The 16,431-nt window shown below is 39.4% G+C and overlaps 10 protein-coding genes across 10 annotated transcripts; 4 read left to right on the top strand and 6 right to left on the bottom strand.

Annotated features, from left to right (window-relative positions):
* Positions 1 to 633: 633 nt before the first annotated feature.
* On the bottom strand, positions 634 to 1,014 carry VTC1 (Vtc1p; the record flags this gene model as incomplete). Its single annotated transcript, XM_022819710.1, has 1 exon — positions 634 to 1,014. One exon carries the CDS (start codon positions 1,012 to 1,014, stop codon positions 634 to 636), a length of 381 nt encoding a protein of 126 aa, XP_022676248.1.
* Positions 1,015 to 1,930: 916 nt separating this feature from the next.
* On the bottom strand, positions 1,931 to 2,953 carry STB1 (Stb1p; the record flags this gene model as incomplete). The annotated part of the gene is made up of 1 exon (XM_022819709.1): positions 1,931 to 2,953. The coding sequence occupies one exon, from the start codon at positions 2,951 to 2,953 to the stop codon at positions 1,931 to 1,933; it is 1,023 nt and encodes a 340-aa protein (XP_022676247.1).
* Positions 2,954 to 3,393: 440 nt separating this feature from the next.
* ZIM17 (Zim17p) lies at positions 3,394 to 3,963 on the top strand (the record flags this gene model as incomplete). Its single annotated transcript, XM_022819708.1, has 1 exon — positions 3,394 to 3,963. One exon carries the CDS (start codon positions 3,394 to 3,396, stop codon positions 3,961 to 3,963), a length of 570 nt encoding a protein of 189 aa, XP_022676246.1.
* Positions 3,964 to 4,367: 404 nt separating this feature from the next.
* On the top strand, positions 4,368 to 6,380 carry SKP2 (putative SCF ubiquitin ligase complex subunit SKP2; the record flags this gene model as incomplete). Its single annotated transcript, XM_022819706.1, has 1 exon — positions 4,368 to 6,380. The coding sequence occupies one exon, from the start codon at positions 4,368 to 4,370 to the stop codon at positions 6,378 to 6,380; it is 2,013 nt and encodes a 670-aa protein (XP_022676245.1).
* GAS4 (1,3-beta-glucanosyltransferase) lies at positions 6,364 to 7,779 on the bottom strand (the record flags this gene model as incomplete). The annotated part of the gene is made up of 1 exon (XM_022819705.1): positions 6,364 to 7,779. One exon carries the CDS (start codon positions 7,777 to 7,779, stop codon positions 6,364 to 6,366), a length of 1,416 nt encoding a protein of 471 aa, XP_022676244.1.
* Positions 7,780 to 8,137: 358 nt separating this feature from the next.
* On the bottom strand, positions 8,138 to 9,060 carry RFA2 (Rfa2p; the record flags this gene model as incomplete). Its single annotated transcript, XM_022819704.1, has 2 exons — positions 8,138 to 8,952; positions 9,054 to 9,060. 2 exons carry the CDS (start codon positions 9,058 to 9,060, stop codon positions 8,138 to 8,140), a joined length of 822 nt encoding a protein of 273 aa, XP_022676243.1.
* Positions 9,061 to 9,395: 335 nt separating this feature from the next.
* On the bottom strand, positions 9,396 to 11,135 carry KRI1 (Kri1p; the record flags this gene model as incomplete). The annotated part of the gene is made up of 1 exon (XM_022819703.1): positions 9,396 to 11,135. The coding sequence occupies one exon, from the start codon at positions 11,133 to 11,135 to the stop codon at positions 9,396 to 9,398; it is 1,740 nt and encodes a 579-aa protein (XP_022676242.1).
* Positions 11,136 to 11,742: 607 nt separating this feature from the next.
* VPS68 (Vps68p) lies at positions 11,743 to 12,273 on the top strand (the record flags this gene model as incomplete). Its single annotated transcript, XM_022819702.1, has 1 exon — positions 11,743 to 12,273. The coding sequence occupies one exon, from the start codon at positions 11,743 to 11,745 to the stop codon at positions 12,271 to 12,273; it is 531 nt and encodes a 176-aa protein (XP_022676241.1).
* A 591-nt stretch (positions 12,274 to 12,864) lies between these two features.
* On the bottom strand, positions 12,865 to 13,962 carry MCK1 (serine/threonine/tyrosine protein kinase MCK1; the record flags this gene model as incomplete). The annotated part of the gene is made up of 1 exon (XM_022819701.1): positions 12,865 to 13,962. The coding sequence occupies one exon, from the start codon at positions 13,960 to 13,962 to the stop codon at positions 12,865 to 12,867; it is 1,098 nt and encodes a 365-aa protein (XP_022676240.1).
* Positions 13,963 to 15,138: 1,176 nt separating this feature from the next.
* MRPS18 (mitochondrial 37S ribosomal protein uS11m MRPS18) lies at positions 15,139 to 15,756 on the top strand (the record flags this gene model as incomplete). The annotated part of the gene is made up of 1 exon (XM_022819700.1): positions 15,139 to 15,756. One exon carries the CDS (start codon positions 15,139 to 15,141, stop codon positions 15,754 to 15,756), a length of 618 nt encoding a protein of 205 aa, XP_022676239.1.
* Positions 15,757 to 16,431: the final 675 nt, after the last annotated feature.

The following is a 16,431-nucleotide window of genomic DNA, read 5'->3' as shown; positions in this document are numbered from 1 at the left end:
TGAAAAGGTGGGGCAGGTGATGGAAAAAAGAGGGGTCCTTGCGTTTCTTTTTGTATGAAGAAAGAAAAAAAAAGAGGGGCACCTTTTCTGTAGCGTGTGGGAAAAAGAGGGGCAAGACCAGGGCCAAGAACCAAGGGCGGCCGTACATACAGACAAGCACACACACACACACTTAGTAACGGTGCGCTTTCTCGGTGCTCATCGGGTAATCACGTTTTGTTCGGGTTTTCACTGACAAGCGCCGACCAGTCGGCCGGTTGTGTGTCACGTGTCACGTGCTTACCTCCTTGCACCACAGTTTCAAAACGCTCAGGCCGACTCACGGCCTAACTGAGCAATCACTCTAAGCCAGATTGGCGTGACGTCAGCCTGGCAGACGTTTTGTGAATGGTACTAAATGGATGGATGGCTCGTTCGAGCGCGCGCGCGCTCGCATGCTCGCTCGCTCGCTCGCTCCGTATTTATTTATTAATGAGTCTATTTGGTATTTCGAGTTAGGTAATCTTTTATTGAATTGTCCTAGAGAAGAGCAGGCAAGAGCAGAGAGAGGGGCAAGCCCCTCCCCTCTGCGTGAGTACATAGGTGACTAACTAAGCGCTCTGGCTGGTAGAGTACAGACAGACAGGCGGACGTTCACGCATCGTTGTTCTGGTACTTCATTTTCAAGAAGAAGTTAACCACAACTGCAACCAAGAGGAAGAAACATAGTAATGTAGGGCCAAACCTGTCGTCGTATGGACCGGACCCTCTGCGTCTAATGGCAGCAGCTCTCCAGTGGTACGCTACCAATGCGTATATCATGGTACCCATCGCTACCAGCGTGAAAAGACCAGCACTGATCTGGCCTACCTTGTCACCAAAGTTCAACAAACCAACACCTAAACCTCCGAGCATAACGGTAAAGTTCAACCATGATAGAAAAGTACGCTCGTTAGCGAAGAACACTTTTGGTTCCACTCTGGTGGGCAAGGCTATCCTCTTACCTGGGGCCTTTTGCAACAATGGAGTAGACATTTTTATTTTATTTTTTTTTTGTTCTTGTGTGTGTGCGTGAGTGTGATTATATGTTACTTATATTGACTTCCAGCACGCTGTTGTTTGTTCTTTTCTAAGCCAAGAATATATGTGTATCTCTTATCTTAGGTTCTAGTCAATATTTCCGGTAATGCAAAGTATTAGGTCCAAAAAATGCTGTTCTCAATAATAGCAAAATGCAATGTAGCAGCAGTACCGATTGTTCCAAGATTCCAGATCTATAGCTATATCACGCTTATGTGTTTTTCACCAGGCTTCCTTCCTTTTATAGGGGACTTCCCTTCTAAAGCCCTTTCCTACTTTCTGCACAGTTTCTGCTCTTTCTTTCCCCTTCACTTTATAACCCTTGGTGAAAAATTAATTATATATTCAGACAGAAATATTAGGCATCGAATTTGGGCAAGTTAATTAATGCATGCGCAGGGAAAACGAGAAAGAGACTTGGGCACGTGGGCTCTTGTATACTTTTTTTTTTTTTTCTCCTTCTTTGTCCTGTTTTTTTTTTTTTCAAAACAAAACAAAACAAAACAAAAAAAAAGGTAGGGTACTCTGAATATCCGGGTAAAGTTGCACACGTGATTGAGTATTACCCGCCAATTAGCAGATGGACAGAGCTGGTTAGGTCATTTGTTCTGATTATTATGATTATTGTAATTATTATATATAGTCACTTCAATCGTTATGAGCTAAATAGTATGTAATGTATTTGAAAAGGAGCGTAGACGGACATGGGCCAAACCGTCACGCCGTCGTCGTTGTCGCCCTATTGTGCATTTGTAGTGTTTTATTATTTAATTGATTTGGTCCTTTGTCTCTTGTTACAGAATGTCAATGTTTTATGAATAAGTAAGTTCCAGCAGCATATGCAGATCTGTAGCTGGAACAGTAGCCCTAGCTAATCCCTGGACTGATGCGTAGTATCGATTCTTGGCGATGGGGAAAATAAGGTGTGCACGTAGTCGCCCATGTTAAAGTTTGGTGTCTTGAGCAGGGACCCTATTTTGGACTGCGAATCGTTTAACTGGTCCGAGGTCATCGAGGCTGCAGATAATCCAATTCTGGATGGAGTTCCGGGCACCAGTAATTGTTGGTCATCGGCAGCGAGTTTCCGCCTTGGAGAAGTGAACATTGCTACTGATGGTGACTGCATGAGCTCGTGCATGGTGCTCGAAGGTATCATGACAGGCTGTTTGAACGTCGATTGTGGTGAGCTTGAAGATGCCCTATCTTTGATATGCGAGAGTCTTGTAATGTCGTTCAGGTGGGATTCTGAACCAGCGGTGGCTGGTGGAGCATACATGTTTGAGGACGGGGTGGTTGGGATGCCATGGTGTATCGAGGAGTGGCCAAAGCTCGGCCTTCTACCTGCCCCTAAATTACCAGCCGATGATGACGCGTAAGGACTTGTCGCTAGATACATTAGCAAATCTGCGCCCTCCTCGCTGGCCCCCTTTGGGTCAGACACGCTTTGGTGACCCGATTTGGCCTTTGGTGTTGAGGGTATCGCAGGCATGTGGCTTTCTCTTCCTATGCTGGTTCTTCTGCTGGCCGTAGTGGCCATCATAGCATTACTATTGCCAGTTCCGGTTCCAGTCCCACTGCTACTGACAGTTCTTGAAGGAGACTTCATCGTGGACCGCCTCGTAGGAGACTCCGATACGTGGCTAGGTTTCGTTATAGACACAGATCTGGCCCTAGATCTGCCAGCAGACGTCGGAATACCCAAGGAATCGGGCTCTGAACTGTACCTATTCTTATTCTTTGCTCCTAAAGGAAGCGCAGAACCACCACCATTCTTCTTTGGTGAAGCAACTTTGCTCAGTCCAAGCTTTAACTTCCGCGCCATCTGAGCCAATTCGGCCCGCTCCAGTATTCTATCAGCAAGCTCTTGCTGCTTTTCTGGTGACATTGATGACATATTGAGACCTAGTACTCCAGTACTCAAGTGATATTCTCTATATAGTAACTGCGTTTTCAGTATCCTATCTTAAGTTGGCTAATCTCTCTTCACAATCAATCAAAAGATTAGTCCGGCTGCAATTACTATTATTATTATTACTATTTTCAACGTTAGTTTAGATACCAATTATAAACGCGATGGAGCCTTCTTCTTGTCTTCATATTCTACAAGTCGCGTTAACATTAAATTGAATATTCAAGTTCCGCTTTTGGCACTATTGCTCTTTTTTTCAGGTCCCATTAACGAAATGAAAAAAGAAAACTAATGAACTACAGAAAGTGAAGAAAATGAAGCTACAAACTGAAAGCTGTGCAGTGCAACACTTCTTCAGGGTCCAAGATAGCTTGTCGAAGAGAGCGTTTTGTGAGGTGAAATATTGACAAGAGTCATAGTACAGTATGAATAGGCTATCTGTTTTCAGTAATCCAGCTTTGAAAAGAGGATTAAGAGCTGTAGGACTTGCAGCAAGGCCTTTGGCAGCCAGGTCATCGATACTATTCTATCGCAGCAATGTGCCACTGAACAGACATTTCCATGCATCATTGTGCAGAAATGAAGAATCGGATAAAACAGATAACAAATCACAGCATTTGGGCTCGTTCAAAGTGGACAAGCCCATGCTATTGATAGCATTCACATGTAAAAAATGTGACACCAGGTCATCGCACACAATGTCGAAGCAGGCATACACCAAGGGTACCGTGCTTATAACATGTCCCGGGTGCAAGAACAGACACTTGATAGCAGATCATTTAAAGATATTCAATGATAACCACATCACCATCGAAGATATCATGAAGGCACAAGGCCAGTCTGTGTCGCTGACTACTGATGACTTGGCATTTGAAGATGTTCCGGATAGCTTGAAAAATGTGATTGGACATTACGCAAAGGATGCTCCAGATGAGCTCAAGAAGAAGCTCGATAACGAAAAAGTCCACGAATTGCCTGAGGGGACTGAAAAATAGAAAGCCTTTCCGTCATTATATAGAGCTCTACTATTTGTTTGGTGTATTTAAGGCCACATTCATTCTTCTGGCCGATCCTTTCTTGTACATATACATATATATATACCGCGAACTCGTACCTTTGTTCTCCTGTACACTGCTGAGTGGTGCCTCTTTCTTTCTGCCTCTTTCCCCAGCTGAAAAAAAATTGACTTGACCAACTCATCGTGACCCCCGTATTGTGTAGCTTTTCATAAACATGATTCATTCATTTCGTTATAATAAAGTTCTTGGTGATATCCGGAACCTGAAGTTGTTTTTCAGAATAGAAAAAGGGCAGTCAGTGCAAAAGATCTTCTTCTCACCTTGACAACACGTTTTTGGAGAAAGATATAGAGCTTCATTGCAACAGTAAACGAGATGCGATGAGAGGATTGCAGCTATTCGGTGTCGGAAAAAAGAATGTTAGCGAAGAAAATGGTCTTTATTCGCGGGGAAGAAGCGAAAAAGACCAATATACGAAGCTACAGGGTCCGCATTTGCTAGGTTTACCTGACAAGATTTTGGAACGTGTGTTGGAAAACTTGGACCTCCAAACATACTTGTCTCTGATACGGGTCAATAAGAAGTTTTACCAGTTCATTTGTGAACGGTTTTTGTTCAAAAATGTTGTTCTCACGAACAAAATGTCATTATTGCAATTTAATGCATTGATTCAGTGCCAAAGTCTTACCTTAAGGAACGATATTAGTTATCTGGTTAGATCGGTGGAATTTGTGGACCCTGAATGCCATGACTCGCTTTTTAAGTATAGCAAATATTATAGAACAGATTCTTCTGGTACAATGATAGGAGGGACCTATTCTTTTGCTGAGAGACAAGGACGCTCGAATGATATCATGTTAAACTCATCTAGGTCGACATCACTATCCTCTGTAAGGTCCAGAACTAAACAGAACTCGACAGAAATTCATCAGCGTCTAGCAAAATTGGAATCAAAATTCAATAACTACACTTATATTGAATTGATGTTGAACATTATTGATTATCTTCCAAACTTGTCGCATATCATTCTATCACAAGTTGAGCAGAATTTTAAAGTACCGCTCTGGTATTCTGTGCTCAACGATGGCTCTAAGGAGTTTATGAAAAAGATAATCAAGGGACAAGGCTCTATGACAGTAGAGGATTTAAGATCATTTAAGGTTTCGAATGAATGGATTCGACAATACGAAGAAACTTTTCAATCGCTATCACGATTCAAAAGGCTCTCTATAAAGGCAAAGACTAATTTGGCATTAAGGCCTAACCATTTGTGCTGTTTTGGCGTTTTTGAAGAGCTTATGTTGGAAAACGTTACCATTACTACAGAGTCCCTCGATACCCCTTTAGAATACCTTCCTTTATATCTTAGGATAGGTCGTGATAAGCGCTTGGATTTGCATCTTCCGGTTCTATCGTTGGAACTTAAATCTTGTACAATAAAGCCTGGGAACGGGTTGATGAGATTAATATACTCATATTTCTTTCCTGTTAGGAAACTATCATTATACAATCTTCAAAGCAAATTCGATCTTCTCTTGATTAACTGTTTCCCTTCTTTATCTCATCTCACTTTGGATTGTAATAGTAAATGTTTCGTAGATGTGGTACCTGTTGATGAATCATATTATTTCCCCGATGAACCAGCGCAAGATGTATTGGATGATGTTCAAACCCTAATCAATTCTTCTAAACGTACGAAACTAACAACCCCTCCGCCAACTACACCAGTGGTTGTAGTGATGAACAAAGGAAAATTGGTTAATAATGAGCCGAGTGTGCACAGAAAACCTGCACTGTTAACAACAACTCAAGCTAACTACTTCCAATCAGCTTCGATATCACCATTCCATTGTTACTTTCACCATTTCAAAAGATTATGGGAACGGATCCCAAATTCTGGAGTTCACTTAACGATTGTGAATATTCCATTTACAAATGTGTTTCCTCTAGTACCAGAACTTGTATGGGAACGGTTCTTGACAAATGATTCGGATACACTTTATGGTGATAGCGATAGTGAAAACGAAGAGGAACGTGATGAATTCTGGTGGGATTCAAGCATCAGAGATTATCTTGAAGAAACAATCGGGGTGTCTAATAACTTGGATGACTCTCATGAAGAGTTAGAACCTCAAAAATGGAACGATTTACACAGAATAAATTCCTTCAAAGATATTCCTAACGTCAATGTTTGGTTCTTTTTGAAACTAATATCGAAGTTTCAATCGGTGGAAATACATATGCTACGTCAATGGCTGTTTTGTACTCCTCGTACCAGGTATGACTGGGAACTTTTATTAAAACCAGTGCTCAACGGTAAGGTCCCTGTTACCGTTAAAGACAACGCTGGATATTTGTTATATTCTTACGGAAGCACTATACAAAAACGATAGAAAACATATCTAACACTACACCAAATACCATAATACAACCAATGATTATGTTTGATTTTGAAGCCTTGATTCCAGTGGCAGAATTGGATGCCTTTTTTTCTGGCTCTTTTAGTTTTACAGAGTTTATATCGTTGACAACGGACATCTTAGGCACCTTGCTCAATTGATTCCCCTTTGCATCGAAATACTTGCTATTGGAAACCAAATCACTCTTTTCAAGATCAACGTATTTTCCTTTGTTGCATTTGACACCTCTTCTAATAAACTCGGTAGCTAATTTGGGAACAACCTTCGCAGTGATATCAAGGTTAGTATATTTATTAGCGCACGATGGGCTGTTGCTCATTATTCTAGACTTAACTTGATCTTGCACTAGTTTTAAATCTGCCGCTCTTGGGTGTGGTGTTTGCTTGTATTGCTCTTTCAACGCCTCGAAGTCCTCCAATAAGTAAACATCATCTGTTTCCTCATTAACAGACACTAAACCATAGTTATTTATCTCTTGAGTAAATTCATAGACCAAACCTCCGCTAAAAGTGTGATACATCTTATCTGAGTATAATGTTGGTATTTCACCGAACTTCCTTGGAGTTACTTCATTGCAACCAAATTCGGAGAAAAAAACTGGTTTTGAGTAGTCCTTATAAGCTTCAACCAATTTATCATATCCAGAACTTTGAAAATCTTGATCCCCACACCATTGGTAAGAGTTTACCCCATAGAAGTCTACTGATGAATCGTGTGCATCTTTATCTTCACACTCCAAGTATTTAGACAATGATACTCTATATTTCAAATCGTCAGCGGCAGAGTATCCAACCGGAATTGTTCTGGGTGAATGAGCAGCAATGAATCCTTTCATGTCACTTACCAACTGTCTTATGTAAGGAGGTGATCTTTCAGCTGACCTTTTGTCGTTTACAATTTCATTCCCAGCAATGAATCCAAATGTATTATTGTAAGTCATAAATTGACCCATTAATTTGAACACATGTTCCAAGTAGGTTGGATTGTATGTGGTCCAAGGCTCGTATCTATTCAAATGTTGATTTGTTAAAGGAGAGTTCACATCTAATATCAAATAGATACCAGCACTTGCCAACATGGTCATACATTTGTCGTGGTTTAAATCTGGATTTAATGAGTAGACACGAACTGCATTAATTCCCAAATCTTGAAACAAAGGAATATCTCTCGAACATACTGAAACATCTGATAATGGATCTCTGTCCTCAGCTACGTCGCTTGAACCACCTGGTTGGTAATCAATACCTCTAATAAAGAAAGGTTCATTGGTGACAGTATCATAAAAGTGCTTTCCACGAATTTCAATTGGATGTATATCTGCTAGGACATTGACAACTCCTATCGTCATAAGAAGAAGGATGACAGAATACATCTTGTTATTTTAGATCCTTTGTTGATTATATGTTTCTTCTATTTCTTTATCTGATGGTCGGATATATGTGGTTACTTATGGGTTAGTGACTAAACTACTTTTGTGCTTAATCTTTATTTATCTGTCGTTGACACTAAAAAGTCAATTTTAAACCCCAGGATAGTATGCAACACAAAAAATCACTAAGGTAAATACATTTACAACAACACTGTCTAAGAAGATGACGCGGTGGGTTTGTACTGACAATTTGTACTGCATTTCATCTTTCATTATTGAAATATACATTCATTCGACCAACCTGTTAGTTAATTTTTATTTCAGCATCTAAAGAGTTCTTACAGACAAAAATGTACAAAAATTAAAGAATAAAGAAAGTAAATTCATCAAAGGTGGGATATATATAACCTTGTTCGGTTAAAGTCTGACAGTACATTCTAACATCGTCTTCAAGCATATTCAAAGATTGAGCAATTAGCTTAGTTTGAACGGAGAATGAATTTGAATCTTTACCCGCGCATTGTGCTCTGATGAAATCTAATACCTTTTCTGTAGCTGACTTCGGTGGCTCATTATCCTGTACAAACAAGCCGTTTCCGTCTGCATTTATGGTATTTGAAGATTCAGCACCTCCTGTGCTTAATGTCCCATTCACTGTCGCAAATGCTTTCATGACTTCAAGATGGTGTGCCAAGACCTCATTGAAGGTTTCGATTTTCTTTACAACCGCATATTGCACATTCATTTTCCCACTAAATTCCCTTAGAGACGCATAAACCTTGATATATTTTCCTACAGAATAATCTTGTGCCACTTGGGAATTGTACTCATCGTTCGGTTCCCCTTGCGAAGCATGAGACATGTCATTGCTATCGTTAGTCCATTTTCTGAATTCGATTTGACCAGTACCATCCTCCACTGTTAGAGTTACATTTGACGTGTTGTCTGCTACATTTCTAATCACACCAACAAATGATACATGATGAAGTTCTTGGTTCATAAACACGTATGGCCCATCTTGAACATGCTGTTTTGCAGATTGCATTTGCTTTATTGTAACAGGGGTCAAAGTGTTTACATTTTGTCCACCGGCAGTATTTGGTCTTGATGATTGACTCTCAGAGGTGTCGAAACCTCCAGCGTTCACATTGGAATATTCATTGTAAGGTTGGTATGCTACAATCACAGGGTATCGTTTGATTATTCGGGTTAGTAATTAGGACGTTATGCAAATTAAAGGGGTCATCATAAGACCAAAAAGATGCTACTAAACATACTTGTCATTGCTATATTTTCGCAGTAGTGATATAGGTTTGTTTGGCTTGCTATCAACTATTTGGAAGGAATATAGTACTATATACTCGTTTGGCTTATAAACCTACAGTTATATATGGGTGAAGATATCAAATACCAAAGATGCATAACGCGTTTTTTAGTTTTGATGAAAGTTCGCGTTTTTCCGGGTAATACAAATAAAGTTTTTATGTGCAGGCTGACCATATAGGTTATTTTGTGTTATCGACCAGCAGAAACTAGGCATTTCTTTGATAAGATTGAACAGTGCTATATTCTATTAATACTATATAGTAAAGTCAGAGTACTATGCTTATGTAAATTTATTAATCTTTACGCTTTCTCTTTTTGTTTTTCAATCTTTCCTTTTCCTTTGAAGTTTGATGACTAGCATTCTCAGATAATGGGATCGCGAGCTCATCACCAGTGAGACCTTCTTCCGTTTTGAAAACCTTCTTTCTCCATTCTCTTAGTCGCCTACTCTTCATGACCTTTCTTTTATCCTTCGACCTCAGTTCCTTTGGTCTGTAAGGAGCAAATTTCTTTAGACCTATGAATTCATTCAAATCGGCGTCATCTGCTGTAAAGATTTCACGAGTGGTTAGACCGAATGATTCAGGAGAGACTTCACGATATCTAAATTTAATTTCTGAATCTTTCTCCTTCGAACGGCCTCTTTCTTCTTCAACTTGGTCTATAATATCAAGCTTACGTTCGTCAACAGCTTTCTCAACCATCTCTTGAAGTTGTTTTTTCTCCTTCTTCTTTCCTTTCTTCTCTTCTATTTTCTCTTTTTTGGACTTCTTTCTCTTATGTTCTTCTGAGTCTGAAATTTCTTCCCCTTCGTCTTCTTGGTTGGCTCCTTGTTCGGAGTAAAATTCACCCATGATTTCATCATCTTCATTCCAGGTAGGCTTTTCTTCTTGATTATAGAACTCATCGTTGAAAATAGTACCGATTACCTCATCCCATTTACCGTCTTCGAAGGATCCATTTAGTAATGTATCAGTTAGTGCCTTCACATGTTCCTCCTTGATATCAGCACCGTACTCCTTCTTAACTTGCTCTAAGACATCTGTTAATTGATTTATCTTTTCCTTCTTTTTCTTTTGAACAGCTTTTTGTTTTTCCTCCTCCTCTTTGGCCTTAAGAGCTCTTTCCTCATCTCTCTTTCTTCTACGGGATGAAGTTGCTGCTCTTCTTAAGGTTGCCTGAGTACGGGCGTACGATACAATTTCTGCTGCATTAGGATCCTCATAACGGAAGTTGTATGCTTTTTCGAATTCTTCCACTGCATCTTCAAACTCTTCATCATCCTCTTCCATGTCTGGAGCACGATCCAAATCAATCATTTTGTCACCCTTTTTAGGAATCCAAGCCTGTTGATTGACAAACTCCTCTAAAAACTTTTCGTCATCAACTTCAGGGTCAGGCAATCTAGAAGCAGGCTCTCTTTCTCTCTTGGTTTCCTTCTTCTTTAAAAAGTCACCATCATCGTCACCATCTTCTTCATTTTCTTCATCATCAACCTTGAAAGCGTCTTTAATTTCATTCAAAAGTTGAGCCTTCTCCTCTTTTTGCTGGGATACAAATGATTGTTTCCCGTCAACTGTCTGGAACTCCATATCTTCATCTTCTCCTTCAACCCCACCATTCAACAAGTTCATTCTGTGATAATCTTTCAAATATATTGGCTTATGTTTCTCAGTCTTCTCCAATTTTTCAACTGCCTTCTCCGGTTCCTCGAAGAATTTAACTTCAGGATTTAAAAGTTTATCGGTTTCATTGTTCTTGATGGCATTCATAACTTTTTGAATACCTTCTTCAACTTCTTCGGTGATTAATTCACCGAAATCATCTTCATCCTCAGAAGATGATTCTTCCTCCTCTTCTTCATCCACTTCATCCACAGTTTCCTTTTTAGAGTCAGATACGAGCTTGGATTTTTCGTCACCCTTCGAGTTTGCAGTATCAACCTTTGTTTGAGCACTAACAGGCTCAACCTTTTGTTCCTGCTTTTTAGCAGCTTCTCTAGCCTTTTTAGCAGCGGACTTCTTTCTTGGCATCCTTACACAATATCACCCAAAATATCTTACCACTCCAATGATATGCAAGAATCTCAAGGGCCGTTACTTCCCTTCTGAATCTCTTTCTGATAATAAGAGATGACCTGTAATGGTACTACTAAAGATGAGATGAGCTGCGCGATGAGCTTTGAAGATTTGAAAACTTTCCATGTCGTACGAAAAAGAAAAGAAGGGAAGAGAAAAGGGTTATTTATGGATCACGTGATACACGGTGGTTGAACTCCCGCATTTGCAATACCCGTTTCCTGCACTACTAGAGCTAAGCCCAGAGCATGCTATAGCATACTTCATAGGCCAAATATAACAAACCTACTAATCTGGAAAGAAACTATCAAACCGGTTTCAATAATGGTTTCTAATACTGTGTTATTTTCATTAGGTTATTTTGGTTAAAATATGTTTGTTCTACATGAAATTAAAGGAAATCTAACAATTCCAAACATCCTGACTCAAAGAATACCGATATCGTTTGTATGTTAGGAGCCCAAAGAGCTGAAAATTAACTCGACGGCCGAACTATTGTTGAATAGGAGGTATAATAATTATTTTGCGTACTAAAAATAACCCCGTTACAACGAATTAAATTATGGAGGCCTCTGAAGAAAGACTATTTCGACTACCCTTTACACTACCAAAGTCTCTATCAGCTAAAAAAATCTGTGTGTATATAGCTGGTGCACTATATGGAGCTGGTATTTGGTCGTTTCTAGACTGTGTTCTCTACTCAAAACATGGCAATGCGTCGGACATGCATGTTTCATTTATTGATTGGGTGCCAATGATATGCAGTGTATTAGGGATGGCAATTGTGAGTTCCATTGAAAAAAATAGATTACTTCAAGACGCTCTATCCTCGGGAAACTTTAACGGTTCCCAAGCTACTGCGTGGCAGGCCAGAATAGTACTATTCCTTGGGTTTTCTCTTTTAGCGAGTGGTATCTCGGGATCTTTGGTTGTTTTGATCGTTAAGTTTTTGTTAAAAGACTACACTTCATACCCCACTTTGGGGATGGGTGTCAACAACGTCCTTGCTAATTTCTTCATTCTAATGAGTTGCACATTTTTATGGATTGGCCAAAATGTTGAAGATGAATACAACTATTCGTTAACTTTATGAATAATTGATTGCCTAAAATGAAGAAGAATAAGAAGCAGCAGAATCATTCGAAATGAGATTGTTACTGTGAACATATGATTACAATATATGCATATGTATATGTATCATCTACGCAATATATGTATAAATATATGTTAATAAATACATATCATATATCTTTTATTTGAGCTGCCCTGTCTCTTAGAAACGACTATTATTTCTCATGCTGTTTAAGGACTCCCTAATAGCATCTACAGAGAAAAATGATAAGCAAAGCTCTAAAACAAGTAGAATAAAAGGTCCAAATGAAGCTCAAAATATCATGCATAATGCATTTGTAGCAAAGAAGGAAATTGGAAGGAGATGGATGAGAAATACAGGAGTAGTAGTAATATTAATAATAGTAGTAATAATAGTAACGAAAAGTAAGGTAAGGAATGAGGTTGGAGCAACATTGGCATTATATCCTCAAAAAAAAAATACAGATTTTTCGAAGGGTGTATTAGAATTGATATGGAGCTTATTCTAATCCATAGCTGCTTCAGGGGGGAATGCATTAAAGTCGAGAAAATAAGAATCGAAAGTATATTAAAGATTAAGGAAAACGAAGAATCAATCTTGTTTTGGCTGTATCTGGGGTAATAGATCACCGATAACCTGTAGTTCAAAGTCTGAGAAGTCGTATAAAGGTGGTAAGCGTTTAGGTTGCGAGTTTCCACTTGGGAAGAAATAACGTTCATTTCTTAGATCATCAAAGAAGGGATGAGCAAGGATTCTTCTAGGAGAAGCTCTTTTCTCAGGTTCATAAACTAATACACTCATCAATAAATCCACACCATCTGGTCCTGCATAACCAAAGTACTTTTCGAATCTTGCTCTGGGAGGGCCTTCAAAGAGGGGCTTTGAGAACAATGGGCCATTATAGGAGGGGTTTGAGAAGAAGATAAACCTTTTATCTGGTGGGCCGAGCAATTTGGTGATCTCATGTAGTTGTAGTAGTGGCTGGTGTCCTTGGAAAACAGCCTTTCCTAGTAGCATTTCCCCTAAAACGCATCCCAAACCCCAAATATCTATCTTTGTTGTATATTGTGTGCACCCAACGATCAACTCTGGAGCTCTATAATATCTCGAACAAATGTAACTTATCGAAGGTTGGTTGGACTCCAATTTTTTAGCGGATCCGAAATCACAAATCTTCAAAATACCTGTTTGTGGATCGACTAAAACGTTGGAAGGTTTGATATCTCTATGGCATATTCCTAATGCATGTAAGTAAAGCATACCTCTTGCAATCTGGTAGGTGTATAATTTCACATGTTTTAGCGGTAGCTCCAAGTTGTTCTTTTTATATCGTAAAATCTCGTTTTGAAGCATCTCTGGCAAACACTCCATGGCTAGATGTTGGTATACTTTGTGATCTGTTGGGGATACATGAGTGTAAAAGTACTCTAATTTCACCACATTAGGGTGGTCCGCGATCCGCAAGATCTCTAATTCTCTGGACTTATACTCAGTCTGAGCAGGAACCTTTTTGATCGCAAAGGGACCAAGCCACTTTTGATTATCTGGTGTTAAATATGCTTGTACAACGGTACCGAAGGCCCCTTGACCTATTTTTTTGTACTCCTTTACAAGCATCTCTCGCTTGATGTTTGATTTGTTACTAATAACATCGTTGGCGACGTATTCATCCAACCTTTGCATAGACATCGTGATTTTGTTTCGTTGATAAACACAACCTTCACTTCACTTGGCAGAATTGGATAAGAGAAACGAATCGGGCAAACAAAATATATATTAAAAAAGAGAGCGAAACAATTGAACTTCTAGCAAGCGTGAAAGAGCCAATTGAAACACAACAAACCAGGACAGAAAAGCACCAACTAATAGTAAAACTTTCGAACTTCTTGCTTACTATCTCAATTTCGAAACTACTCTTCTTCTTCTTTCTGCACACAGTTTATCAGAACTTTATTTCCTAAGTCCTAACTCTAATAGCAAATTGGCAGAAAACTGTTCACTCCAGTCCCTGTAATTGAACTCTATATCAGATTGTGTCGAATGTCTATTACTCAACACACGCTTCGCGTCACAGCACTTGCTTCCTCTCCAAACAACCTTTATTTTGATTGTTTAAGACAAGGTTCGTTTTTTGTTGTTTTATCCTATTTTCAAGTAAAAAATGACTTTGTTAAGAATTTCTCAGTTTCAAAAAATATAACTCTTGAATTTGACTACCAATCAGTACATAGATATCGCATTAAACAAGAAAAAAGGTGAAGCGTAAAGCATCATTTCCGTTAATTTTGAGCATATATAATGCTATTCGTCTTAGAAATGAGACCCCACTCCTGAGAACACATCAGATAGGCTGATGTAGTACAAATTATGTTCTTTTCTGACTCGTACTTTATATTCTGTCGCAACTATTCACGTGTATATCGCTTTTTAGCTTTTAGTCAGTCATACATAGTTTTGAGGTACTTAAGATTAAGTGTGAACGAACGAGAGAGGGGGCGGTGACGGGGGGCAAAGAAAAGTCAATGTCTGATTTTGGCGCCGGGTAAATAGATCACGTGAAGCAAGTCTAATTTTTCTACGAGAGTTCAGACGTTTCAATGTTACCCTGTGTTAAACTTTGATTCGACATGTCATTTTTTTTTTCTAGAGTACGAAGGCAGGGCGAATGTATATTATTGAATAATCTATGAAATGAAATGAAATATCGAACAAAAGTGAAATAACAGTATTGAAGTGTTAAAGTTTAAAACGGATCAATCTAACACTGACACAGAGATTTGTCTTCGTAAGGGTTAGGCAGGACTAGATCACAATTGAAGGAGAAGGTGCTAGCAAACCAACCCTCTATAAGAATAAAGATACAGGATGCTCAAGACAATTGTGAGACCATTCAGCTCTACTGCGAGAGTCAGTCAAGATGTTGCATCATTTCTATTCGCATCGACCAAGGGTCCTGAGAGTGCCCAAGCCAACGAAGACGCCAATATAGTGCAGCCTAAGAATTTACAGGGTGGAAATAAGAAGGGCAGAGTTGACGAATCGGTAGTTAAGTACATATTGAACTGCAGATTTACAAAGAACAACACTCATTTCACGTATAGTGCAGTGATGGAGGACAAGAACTTCTTGACCAACAATGAACAACTATCCTATAACGAAAAATATCTATACTATTTGAAACTTCCACAAAAGGTCAAATTCCACATGTCTACTGGTCACCTAGGCTTCCGTAAAGCAGCTCGTGGTGAATATGAAGCGTCTTTCCAAACGGCAGCCAAGCTTTTCGAAACATTACAACAGAAGAAACTCCTTGATAAGAACATAGAAATAGTCATGAGAGATTTCGGAAAAGGAAGGGACGCCTTCATTAGCGCCTTGAACGGTAAAGAAGGAAATTTGATCAGACGTCATATCTCCAGGATATCCGATGCCACTGAATTGAAGTTCGGTGGTGTCAAGGCTCCAAGACCAAGAAGATTATGATTGTACATAGTAATAATAATAATATAGTAATGCATGTAAATATCGAGACAGGAACTTCTTTTTAAGCAAGTATTAGAGAGGGACAAAATACATTCACTGATATCTGTTGGTTGATATTAGAACTATCTCTACAAGTGCCTATTTTCCCAGAGGATTAATTGGTGAACTCCAGAGATGGTTCTTTTTTTTTTTATTCCAGATAACGGGACTGTTGTGGATGTACGGATTCCGAAAAGTTTCTGTAGCTTCCACTGGGTGATGTTTCTGCAAGACTGTTTTTCACCTTTGTTCAAAAAAGGAAATTTCAGGTTCGTTTTAAATTTCTGAAAAAAATGGTACGGGCGGCCCAGTGGCATATTCTCTGCCCAGACCCCATTCCAGTCCTCCCTGGGCTTACGCAGAGAGATCGTTGGAGGGCCGCCTTCTCAGAAACCAGAGTGTCCACTACTAGCATCAGACTCTAGCACCGCCATCCTTTCCCGTCTCTCTGCTCAGGGAGTCCTACCAGGGTCATTCCCGTCAGCTCCTAACGAAGTCCTGCCTAGCGGTCTGCCTACCACCCTGCCTAGCCCTGGGAAATTGTATCCTCGATAATCCAAAGACTTGGCTGTACTGTACACTGGATGGACCCATCCGAATATTCTGATTGTATTGCTCTAAGTTAAAGTATTATTG

Source organism: Kluyveromyces marxianus, chromosome 4 (genome assembly GCF_001417885.1).
Source record: "Kluyveromyces marxianus DMKU3-1042 DNA, complete genome, chromosome 4".
Taxonomy (NCBI): Eukaryota; Fungi; Ascomycota; class Saccharomycetes; order Saccharomycetales; family Saccharomycetaceae; genus Kluyveromyces; species Kluyveromyces marxianus.
The sequence above is the reverse complement of the archived record's forward strand: the minus strand, read 5'-3'. Positions and strand labels throughout refer to the sequence as shown.